The sequence below is a fragment of the Anabrus simplex genome, chromosome 1 (genome assembly GCF_040414725.1).
Source record: "Anabrus simplex isolate iqAnaSimp1 chromosome 1, ASM4041472v1, whole genome shotgun sequence".
Classification (NCBI taxonomy): Eukaryota; Metazoa; Arthropoda; class Insecta; order Orthoptera; family Tettigoniidae; genus Anabrus; species Anabrus simplex.
This window is the reverse complement of record NC_090265.1, coordinates 462,498,832-462,511,433: the sequence shown is the minus strand read 5'-3', so window position 1 is coordinate 462,511,433 and position 12,602 is coordinate 462,498,832. Positions and strand designations below refer to the sequence as shown.

The 12,602-nt window shown below is 40.1% G+C and overlaps 1 protein-coding gene across 1 annotated transcript in view; it reads right to left on the bottom strand.

The window, feature by feature from the left end:
* Positions 1-12,602, bottom strand: part of l(3)72Dn (UTP4 small subunit processome component l(3)72Dn) — a 166,492-nt gene that overhangs the window by 147,796 nt on the left and 6,094 nt on the right. Inside the window, exon 2 of the mRNA XM_068225020.1 lies at positions 165-339. Within this exon, the coding sequence (XP_068081121.1) occupies positions 165-339 (175 nt within the window). The remainder of the gene's footprint in view (positions 1-164; positions 340-12,602) is intronic.

The window sequence follows — 12,602 nt, the reverse complement described above, 5'->3', positions numbered from 1 at the left end:
CCTCTGAAGAAGTGGAGCAAAATCTTCACAAAAATATAGCTTTCTGCAGTTCATCTCTTTCACACAGCTTAAACCCAAATGTACCACATTCATTTTCTGCCCAATTAATGAACAAGGTAGAGCCAGCTTGGAGCTATCAATAAACTTTGTTTACTTTTACTTACCTTCTTCATTAATGAAGATAAATCATACTCAACCACAAATCCCTGAAGACCTGTGCTGAAAAGACGAGTATTACACCAACCCAGAGCTTCTACAGACACATCTTTTAGATTGGGTATCCAACATTCCATGTGGGGAGTGGAGCTGATATCCCATACTTCAACAGAGTGATCACTCCTGAAAACAGCAAACAGGGGAATATGCAGAGAAAAATGTATGCAGAGGCTAGGTGGAATAGGTAGAGGAAATGATTCATTCTGAATAAAACAAAATAACATTTTAAACATGGTTATTCAGATGCACCATTCTAGTACTAAAAGTCACAACACAAAATAATTTATTGCTGTCTCTGCTCTGAGCAGTAGACCTATGCTATTGTCAATATAAAAAAAATAGTGTTATTAAAAAACAGGTTATACGAATTTTAATAAAACTCTATCAACATATTAAATGTTTATCTTGTTTTAATGGAACAGAAAACATTTTTGATTTAGCTTTAAGTTAGAGCTTGCAAATTTTGGTAAATACATAATTTTCCTATAATATATAGAAAGATAGAAGTTTAGATATCACAACATTAGGATACTGCAAAGTTTACTACGGGAAACGGATGTAATAGAAAGAAAAGATAAGAACAACTATGAAAACACAAAACAACAAAGACAATATTCAGATCTTCACACATAGTTCACCTCCATCGCATGACAGTTATTAGCTGCTGTCCTCAGAGGTCCGGGTTCGATTCCCGGTACTGCCAGAAATTTAACATTTGCAGAAGAGCTGGTATGTAGTTAAAAGTTTCATTGGGAGTATGCCTGAAAAGAGCTGCACCACCTCAGTGTGAGGACACGAGTTTACTATAGATGGCCTCTTCCTTAGTTAACTGAATTTAAGCTTGCCATCATTATTAGAACCAGAACAGTCATGGTCCATCACAGTTCGCCTCTGAGGAAGTGGAGCAAAATCTTTGCAGCCGGAAAAGCCATCCATCTAATTTTTGATCTGATTTTTTATATGCTCTATTGGTGGAAAAGAATCTAATTCCCTCCATGGGAACTTAGAATTTCCATTTGGAATTGCTAGGCGGGCATTAATTCCATTGTGGAGTTTTATCTCGCGTATGCAGTTATCAGACTGTGGTTCATAAATAAGCTTCTGATAAGTTCATCTGCATACACCCCAGCGTCAGTGGGTAGGGTCTGACACATCCCACTCTGAAGAGTCTAGTGTCAGACCTAAGACGAAACGCTGGTTAATAGAGCAAACGCCGGAAAAGCCATCCATCTAATTTTTGATCTGATTTTTGATATGCTCTATTGGTGGAAAAGAATCTAATTCCCTCCATGGGAACTTAGAATTTCCAAACATACTGCCTCCAAGCAGTTCTCTCTTTCAGGGAGTGTAAACACAAAGATAACACATTCTGTTATTGAACAAGTTAGAGTTATTCTTGTTGTTGCTTGTTGTTTTAAGGGGCCTAACATCGAAGGTCATCGGCCCACTTAGAGTTATTAAAGTGACTCCTAAAGCTTGGTGCTATCAATAAACCTTGTCCTTGTAACATTTACTTACCTTCTTTGTCAGCCGAGCGAGATGGCCGTATGTTTAGGGTTGCAGTGCTGCGAGCATGCTTTCGGGAGATGGTGGGAATCCCACAGTTAGCAGCCCTGAAGATGGTTTTCCGTGGTCTCCCATTTGCACATCCAAGCAAATGCTAGGGCTGTACCTAAATTAAGGCCACAGACACTACCTTCCCAATCCTAGCCCTTTCCGATCCCTCTGTTGCCAAAAACCTTAGATGTGTTAGTGCGATGTTAAACAAGCAGAAGAAACACTTCTTTAACATATTCTGAACATGTGGAACAAGGCCAAAATCTGCCAGCACAGCTATTACGACATACTTACGGGACCTCCTGGGTAGTACGTGTTTCGGGTGGGGAGAAAATAAAAGTTACTGAAGAATATTCCCCATTTACTTTCAATCTCTTCACTTTCCTTCTCCTCCCATCTTTACTTCACCGGTATCCACTTAAACCAATTTATACGTATTTATGTCACATATTTGCATATTATACTCATTTTACTTACATGTTATAAATTCCTGGCAACAGGCTGCCTTGAACCAGTGATCGTCAACTCCGTAGTCCATCAGCTTCCCCACCCGGCTAACAAGCTGCTTGATAATTTGAGGTATAAAAGATGTGCATACAGCTTGATTCGGCAGTCCCTTCCAATATTGATTGCTGCAGCCCAACTAACGTGCACATGGCTATAGCGGTGCTATTCCCCTGCAGGAGTACTGTATGGTACCAATGTTTAGCTAGCACATTTTGCACACGATTCCAAAGCCTAGCAAAATGTTACCGTATATAATTCGTTCGCAAACCATAACTCCTTGAAATCATGTAGCAACGTCCTTTTAACATGTAACTATAGTAATGTGTTGTGCCTCGTGACCAGGTGTAACGAAGAGGGGAACAAATACATTAAACCAGGTAACAGTGCAGTAATTAATGTCTTAAACACAGAACCAGATGGCGTATGTACTCTGCCCTTGCCGTACTACCAGCATGTTCCCAGCAGTGTAGCTTAGCGGATGTGATAAGGCGATTGCCTAGCAATTGATGATATGTGCCAGTGGTGGTTCAAATCCTGCATTGTTCAAATATTTTTGCAACAGTATGAATTTGAATACATACACACACGCCCACTTTTGCCACATTCAAAATGCTGTTATTCATCTTGTGCCCTACGCATACTCTGCTGGTTAGGGCCTGAATGTACAGTAATCTTGCTGACATTCGGCATGTTTTCCACAGAGGAATACATTGACATGCTCCGCATTTATGGGGAAGCAAGACAAAACGCATGCAAGGCACTACATCTGTACCAGAACGGTATCCCGACAGGCAATACCCGGCTGCTACGACATTCCGCCATGCTGAACGACGCTTAAGGACAACAGGCGTGATTTCCAACCAGCTACTAGTTTGCAAGAGGCCCGTTACATCGGGTGAAACAGAAGAGGTCGTTCCGGAGGCAGCCCCTAATAATCCACACACCAATACAAGGGCGACTGCATGATAGGTGAACACCAGCCAACCGTCCATCTAGCGAATGCTGCATGAACATAAATTTCACCCATACCACCTTGAGCTACACCAAAAGCTCCATGGGCGGAATTTCGAAGCTCGAATGGAGTTCTGTCCGTGGCTATTAGGCAAGCTGGAAAATGATGCAGCATTCGTATCACATCTTGTTCTCGGACGAATTGCACTTCCACAATAATGGGAATGTCAATTGCCACAACATGCACTATTGGAATCCGGACAATCCTCACTGGGTGCTAGAATGTGAATGTCTGGTGCGGAATCTTGGGGGATCGCCTGATTGGACCTTATTTCTTTGAGGGCCTTTGGATGGGCCCACGCTACCTGCACTTTCTGCATCAGGAACTCCCACTGCTGCTGGATGATGTGCCCTTGCACAATCGTTTGACAATGTGGTTGCAACAAGATGGAGCTCCACCACATTTGACTTTACCTGTTCATAACCATCTGAAGGAGGAACTGCCAGGGAAATGGATAGGACAAGGAGGCCCAGTTTCTTGGCCCACAAGATGACAGGATTTAACGCTGTTGGACTTCTTCTTGTTGGGACATTTGAAGAACGTAGTTTATATTCAAGCACCGGAAAATCCCGACCAGCTCTGGCAACTCATCACGGACGCCTGCCGAGCAATTACACCTAGAATGCTTCAGTGCGCAAGACGATCTATTGGACACCGGGCCCAAATGTGCATAAACCAAAACGGTCATCACATCGAGCATTTGCTGCGATAATGTATTGTCAGAGTAATTGTGTTCCTATTATTTCCGGTCTGTATGTGTCCAGCCTGCTAACTAATTGGCCTTTCTTAGGGCCACAAACACATTCATTCACACACAATTTGCATGAAAGCGGGTACTGAACTTACACTGCGTGCGGTATTTCAAAAATGTGTAATCTCGAACCTCCCACCTGACATGCAAACCCGCTCAGCTACGCCTTTACCAACTACACTACGGTTCCATACGGCACAGTGCGTGACTTATAGCAAGTATTAGGTTTACTGCGGTCACAATATCAATTTTGTGTTTAGCCGGCGTGTCAGGTTCATATGATCTAGAAGGCACATGCATGTCTTCCAGTGTTTAATACAAGTATGACATTAACAGCATTCTATCATGGTGAAACGCTAAATACCAAGATATCCGATTGTGGTGTCTGAGCATACCGGCAGGGCAGATGTTTTCAGGATGGAATGAATATTGTGGGTGGCATAAAACTACGTTGGAAGGGGTGGCTGAATCACTCTGTATACATATAGATACAGACAGTAAATTACCAGTAACAAAGATGGCATAGCAAAGTAACCCCAAAAGATGACTCTGTTGTCTCTCTCAATTGCTGCCAACTTAACTTCTAAGAGGAACAAAAATACATCAAATTCAAATCACAAGTTTCATTACCAGTGGTGTTGATTATTGTTTTTAAGGGGAAGTAGGCTACAATTAGACAAAAACAATCCAGCTCTGTGATGGTGCTGATTTTTGTTTTTAAGAGGAAGTACAACTAGACAAAAACAATCTAGTCGTGTGTCCAGCTCTGTGATAGTGGTGATTATTGTTTTAAGAGGAAGTAGAACTAAACGAAAACAATCCAGTTGTGTGTCCAGCTCTGAGATGGTGGTGATTATTGTTTTACGAGAAAGTAAAACTAGAAAGAAACAATTCAATATTCTGCCCAATCTGGCCTATCGTACCGATTATTGTTTTAAGAGGAACTACAACTAACCAAAACAATTGAATCTCCTGTTTGGTGCTGCACCCACACTGGTAATTATTATTTTAAGAGGGAGTACAACTACGCAAACGCAAGAAGTCCATCTTCTGTCCATTCCTGCGCCAACGGATCCTGAACTTATGCTGAGTGCCCATAAATTCATATCCAGTCTTAGTGATTACAATATACTCCTCATGTATAGTGTTGCTTGCCCATTCGTGACATGATCACCAAACGTGTACTTCCAACAACAGTCGCTGCTCAATTAGCAATGCTGTTGCACCTAAGTGAACCTAACCTAACCTGCCACTACCAGTGGTTTTCGGTGGGTCACAACCTAACCTGTCACTATCATTGGTTTTTGACAGATCACAACCTAACCTGTCATTATCAATGGTTTTCGGTGAAACACAATTGTTTTCATAAGGGATGGTTAGAGGCCTGTTGGCCGCTTAGTGGCTCTAATGTGGGGGCTTACACCCGCAGACTCCCTTTGCTTGTACCCAGATCAATGGTTTTGCCAAACCAGTCAATGCTTTTCGTACTTGCCAGACGTAAGTCTTACCTCATACTAGCCAGGTTTTGGCCACGTTATGTCCGGTGCATCATATCGGATCATTAATGTCTCTTTTACAAACCAACTAGTGAAGTCTTAACCCAATTTAGTGCCTGTAGATTGTATTACATCATCTCAAACAGCTAAATATAGCAGACCATTTAATTTATATATTTAGCTGCCACCACACGTCCCTTCGAATTATCCATCACGATTGCAAGCCTCAACTTTCTAAACACATCATAGATGAAGTCATACAGATGCTCGCTCATGCTGGCTGATTCTGGACTTATACATACGTGATATTTCATCCAAACAATAATGTTACTACAAGCTACATTTATCCTTAGACAAGTAAAATATGAGGCTGTAAACAAAATAGCTGCAATACTGATAGAATGTAATAAGTTACAATTGCACTGGTCAGTGGAAAAAGGAACTAAGTCACTTTTTTTGGCCCATTTTTATTTGTTATGTAAATATATTAAACAGATCAAGGCACACCTTACTATCATGAAATGTTTGGCTGCTCCCTGTGGGAGAAATACAAGGTTGATTTTCTACATACCGGGGAGAAAGGAATCAAGTCACTGACTTAGGTCCTTTTTCCACCACACATCATGTCCTGCCAATAAACAACCATCAGCCTGCAGTTCGCAGCAAGCGTAACACACCAGTAACTTAACTTGGTGCCAACTTCATGATGTGTTATTGCTATTGTTGATGGTTGCTGTAAGGTAATTAAAGCAATTTTTTTCAATGTCTTCCAAATGAAAGTGAAATGACAGTAAGCAAATGGGTTGCCATATGCTGACTGTAATGGGAAAGCAATTCCCAGAAAATCTACTGGTGCTTATTGCAGATAAGTTAAAAGTACTGTCTTTTACCCATTTAACAAGTTTAGCGTGATATAAAATCCACAGCACCGTTATGCTTTGCGATTACTTCATTTCAGATGCTGAATGGAATGTTTTAAACGTATCAACGAGGATAAATGCATGGAGATATTTCCTAAATTTTTAAACATTGGCAACAAAACAATCCGGATGTGTATCTACAAGGGTTAATTGTGGCAGGTGGATATTCATAAGCAGCACAGCAGAAAGTTTTATAAGTTCATTACAATAACTCAGCAACAATGTATGGGCAGGGATGACATTGTTGGAATAACTTTTGACTATACAGTATGAAAAATCTGCCTCTGCCAAATATCCCAGTGCAGGAAATATTCTATTGAAGTCAGCTATGGATTAACTGTTTCTGCATTTATGATGTAAAAGTCCAAACATTTCATGCTGTACCTATGTCATGAAGGTGAAGCCAGAAAAGTGAGCAAATGAGGTCTGTTCATTCCTGTTTTGCTATATTGAAAACTACATATCAAAGAATGGTTTTTTTTTTTTTTTTTTTTTTTTTTTTTTTTAGGGGCTTTACGTCGCACCGACACAGATAGGTCTTATGGCGACGATCAAAGAATGTTAAAGAAATACAGAAGTTTTTAGACGGAGCACCCAGTCAAAATAAAAACTATATCATAGTAAGAATATGCCTTATGTTGACAGACATCAGTAAATTTAAAATCAATGACAGATTTCCAAAAAGAGGTCAGTCGTTTCTCCCTTACAACCGCGTGATTGGAACACTGAAGAGAAAAATACAGAAAAGTGACGGAGTTTACACCTCCAAAAGACATGTCGAAATCATAGCAAGGAGTATTTCAGAAGTTATGGACAATATAGTGAAGACATAATAGATTTTGACACATGGTGGCCTTGTCATTACAAAAAAAAAAAGTACTGTGTACGGAAACGGCACATCAAAAGCAGCCTCGCTTAAGAGAAGCTTGAGTTTTACTGTATCAATGTTCAAAGATTTTCAAAAAAGGCTTTCACGGCCGCAGATCTTATAATCACAGCAATAGAACCAGCTTTTGGGTGGTTAGGCCGTGTGCATAATGCAGAGTTTCGTCCAGACGTGCCATTTGGACTCATCAGCTGGAATGGCACGCCCCTCCAGGACTCTGCCTCTGCTATGCTATTCCAGCTGATGAGTCCAAATGGCACGTCTGGACGAAACTCTGCATTATGCACACGGCCTAACCACCCAAAAGCTGGTTCTATTGCTGTGATTCAAAGATTTTGTTATGAATCAACAAAACCTGGAGTAGTGACTGCCTACCCCTTTAAAAGCAGCTGTGTCAGTCACTCCTTTAATCTGGCAAAAACTAAACTTGCTTCATTTCGTATTGGTTTGGAAAGGCTGTACAGTAGAAGAAGAGTAAGAATTTTAAAAAATCGAAGATATTCAGAAACTGATTGAGTACATCCACGGGGAAAATGCTGAGCTCTTTTATGAGGAACATGGCCGACCACATGTAATGATTCAATGTGATATTAACTATTCAGAATATAGAATTCCATTTAGGCTATTAGTTATTTTTATGTTTAGTTTAAGATAATTTTACATTGGTTAAGTAATATAGTCCATTTTAGTTTTATGCCAAAAATGTGTAATTTTGAATGAGTTCTTCACATGAAAGGTGCTAAATTTACTCTTCGACTGGAGAAAGGAACTATATAACAGATTTTAATTTTTTTTTTCCTAGGATACTTCCTAGATATAGAGAAATTATTTCATTTCCAGTTGACGCAAGTGTAATAGACTAATATAACTTGGAAACAATATTATTTAATCCATGGGTAAATAATGCAAATATTGATGATTATTATTATGACTTGTGAGGTATGGCTATGAAGTGTTTACATCCAACACCGGGCGAGTTGGCCGTGCGTGTAGAGGCGCGCGGCTGTGAGCTTGCATCCGGGAGATAGTAGGTTCGAATCCCACTATCGGCAGCCCTGAAAATGGTTTTCCGTGGTTTCCCATTTTCACACCAGGCAAATGCTGGGGCTGTACCTTAATTAAGGCCACGGCCGCTTCCTTCCAACTCCTAGGCCTTTCCTATCCCATCGTCGCCATAAGACCTATCTGTGTCGGTGCGACGTAAAGCCCCTAGCAAAAAAAAATTTACATCCATTTATTAGTATTGTTATTATTTACGTAGTTATGTACAGGCGATTGTATTATTTGTGAGGTTATGTCATGAAGCATCTACTGTATAAATATTAATATGAGTTTATTTAATGTAAGAATACATAATTAATAGATAATTTATTATTACCAGTATATATGATGTATAATCCAATGTAGCATTGTGCAACACAATATAATATCCAGAATAATGTATCTTTGGCACTAGATAGTTGTAGAAACTTCTTTACATTGTAACTAGGCAATTGGAGACTCTCAAATGTATGAGAAAAACATGTCATGTCATATCCTTCTGGAAGCCTGACCAGGCAACGTATATAAAAAGGCAGTCTTGTGCATGAGAGTTAAGTTGTTTTGATGAGACTTGTGTGGAAGTCGTGTTAGCGAGTCTTTGAAGTCAAGTATGTGAATTGGTTTTGTTGGGTTGGTAGTTGACATGCATCTGTTGCAGTCTTCTTAATCTTTATGATAGGCAGCTGTTCAAAATGGTGGTTTACTGATGTGTGTGCAATGTGTAAATACATTGTAAATAAAAACAGTGTACACAAATGATAGCATTGTGAGTTTTTGTGGATACATCAGAGTGTGTATAGTTTAATGCATAACAAACATGAAAAATTTGAATACATTCTGTTGAATAGTTTAATAATAAGACAGTTGAAAACTAAGAAAACTAAACTGAAAACTGAAAAAGAAAACTAAGAAAAAGTGACTTACTTCCTTTCTTAACCGACCAATTCAACTGAATTACATTCCTTCAACTCAGTCACCCAAATGTCAGGAAGCCATTGGGGACCGCTGGCAAGGTGTTCTCTGTTGATAACAGCGACAAGGCACCTTACTGTGTGGAGTACAGATGTCAAGTCAGGAAATTGATGGCCTCAGAGGGCTTCCTTCAACTTCAGAAACAGGTTGAAGTCACAAGGACTCGTGTCCGGTGAATACCGAGGGCGTTTCAAGACCTCCCAATGTCACTGCTGCAATAAGAGCTTGACAATGTTTGCAACATGACAAGTGCATTGTCATGCAACATAATAGGGCAATCATCGCGCAATAAACATGGACATTTGCGCCTAAGAGCCAGATGCAGATGTTGCTCTAGAAATCGGCAACAGTAGTCACTGTTGACGGTTTGTCCCACAGGAACATTATCTGTAAGAATAACACCCTCGTAGCTGTATGTGACAATCAACATAAGCTTCATCCGAATGGGTTCCTGTCAAAATTACTGTGGACGTGGCGAACCTGGGTGACGCCATTCATTCGATTAACACTTTAATTCAGGCTCACAGGTTCGTGTCCACATCTCACTAATGGCAACAATATGCTGCAGAAATGTGTCTCCTTCATTGTGGTATCTGCCCATTTGGATGCCAGGCAGTGCATACCAGTGCTATTTCTCTACGTCGCTGAGTTGATGTGGTACCCAATGGGACGCAATTTTACAAATGTTAAGACATCATATCGTTTGATGACTGAGACCAATCTCTATGGAAATAGGACCTCTCACGATGTCAATCTGATCTTGAGGAATGGACGGCCGACCTGTGCAACCATCCTGTACAGTAATGCATTCTCAAAACAGGCTTCATGTAATCCTCAATAACATTCTGATGCATTTTTTCCATGGGCATCCTCGATTTTAATACATGAATGCTGATCACCTTTTAAATATAAGTTATGCTTCAGAGTGGTGAAATCGACACTCTTCACTTCAACACCACTCCCAACTGATCCCTGTCAAATGCATACTACACATCAACAACAGCGCCTATTACTATTAACAAAGATGGATAGGTCCACCTATTCAATAACTTAAATTATATGTTATTATTATTTATTCATTTTATATATTTTTTTTTTTGCTATGGGCTTTATGTCGCACCGACACAGATAGGTCTTATAGCGACGATGGGATAGGAAAGGCCTAGGAGTTGGAAGGAAGCGGCCGTGGCCTTAATTAAGGTACAGCCCCAGCATTTGCCTGGTGTGAAAATGGGAAACCACGGAAAACCATCTTCAGGGCTGCCGACAGTGGGATTCGAACCCACTATCTCCCGGATGCAAGCTCACAGCCGCGCGCCTATACACGCACGGCTCGTTTTATATTAGGACTAGTTTCGACCCTTCTATTGGGCCATTATCAGCCTTAATTACAAATGGAAGACATTATATGTAATTTAAGTTTACAATCACTAAAACCCGACATATCACATTGGTATGTCTTAACTCACTGATAAAACATGCTATGATCAAATATGAGTCTATTTAAACTTATATAACTTGCACATGTGAATCAATTGTTCTTATAAGAAAACTATAGTCTTGATATATGATGTAAATATTACACATTCAAGATAACACAATCAACACATTAAAATCTTTTGTGATGTCCTTTGGTGTAGATCAACTTTATTTTAAGATAGGTGTATAAGGTAAGCAACATGAGTACTGCATAACAAAGATCAAACTTTATTATAAATAGTTTTATTATCAAGTACATTGCCAATTTATATAACTGAAGTTGCAAGGATGGTCTATATGTGAACATGTGAACCATCATTTTGTAATATTTACGGAGATATTTACAGCATGAATTTGTGGGCCTAATGATCTGGTCGATTGATATGTTAAATTATTCTGTATAAATTTGAATGTTTGGAAAAGAAAAATAAATTACATTAAACTGGAAATGGAATAAAAGGTGATTTAATTGTATGAGATTTATCTTTAGGTATATTGTAAAGATATTTAATACCGATACTAGACTGATCAGTCATTAGGTATAATGGAATGGCTCATGATGGTGGAGAGTAGGTAGGAAAGATCAGGTGGGGAGGGGGGGGGGCAGCAGTGGTTAGGTATGGTTATATAACTTGGAGGGTTTAATGTTGTATTTCCTTTCCCACTCTCCACCATCACTGAAGAGTAGTTCGGCTTCACAAGAGGTAGATCCACAATGCAATCAATCCAATGTAGCTAGATTGAGTTAAAGAAAGCCCTGGCATCACCACAGAAAACTTCATCCAGTTTTCACAGACTATTTGAACTCATCAAAAGGCAAATTCTGGAGGGGGAGATAGAGAAAATGGTAGGTGAAGAAAACTACCTATCAGATTCAAACCTATACAGTAAACAATTGGAGTATTCCTGGGCACCCAATTTTATTTGAAATTGATATCGGAGATGTTACCGAAACAGTGAGCTGTTTGCATATGCAGAAGATACGGTGTTGGCCTCAACCAAACAGGGAAAAGACTTCAATTAATAGACTGGCAGCGTGAACTGAAGTTGATGAGACCATGACTGAATCAGTGTCTCATGGCCGGTTTACACGTAGACAGTGTTAGGTACAGTAATAAGTGGTTAGTCACTACTTAACTCACGTAGGCTAGTTTAAACGTAAGACAGCGTTTAGTACAGTGGTAAATGGCAATCTATTACCCAAGTAAGTTGATTCAGTCATTCGGTGACCAAAGTTAGGAGAAAAAGAGAATGGGAGTGAAAATGGATAACCAGAAATAATCTCGGAGCAAGTACAATTCTCTTTAAATACTTAGCCGAGGAGGATCCACAGGAAAATCTGTTAACTGCTGGGCTGAGTGGCTAGACGCTTGAGGTGCTGGCCTTCTGACCCCAAGCCACAGGGAATCTAACCTCTGGAGCGTGGGCTGGCGACCAAGGGGCACTTAGCTGAGCCCTGGCAATGCTTTCACTTACTTGTGCCAGGCTCCTCACTTCCCTTGATCAACTCTTGTTCATTTCTGAGCCCAAGGGTATTAGAGCATTCAAGGCCTACGGAGTCTTTCATTTTCACGCTCTTCATGGCCCTTGTCTTTCTTTGGCTGATACCTTCGTTTTTGAAGTATCAGATCCCTTCCTTTTTTCTCTCCCTGACTGATGTCATATAGAGGATCGTTGCCTAGTTGTACTTCCTCTTTAAATACTAATCACCACCATCTGACCCCAACTTGGCAGCTTCGATCCTGGCTCAGTCCGGTGGTATCTC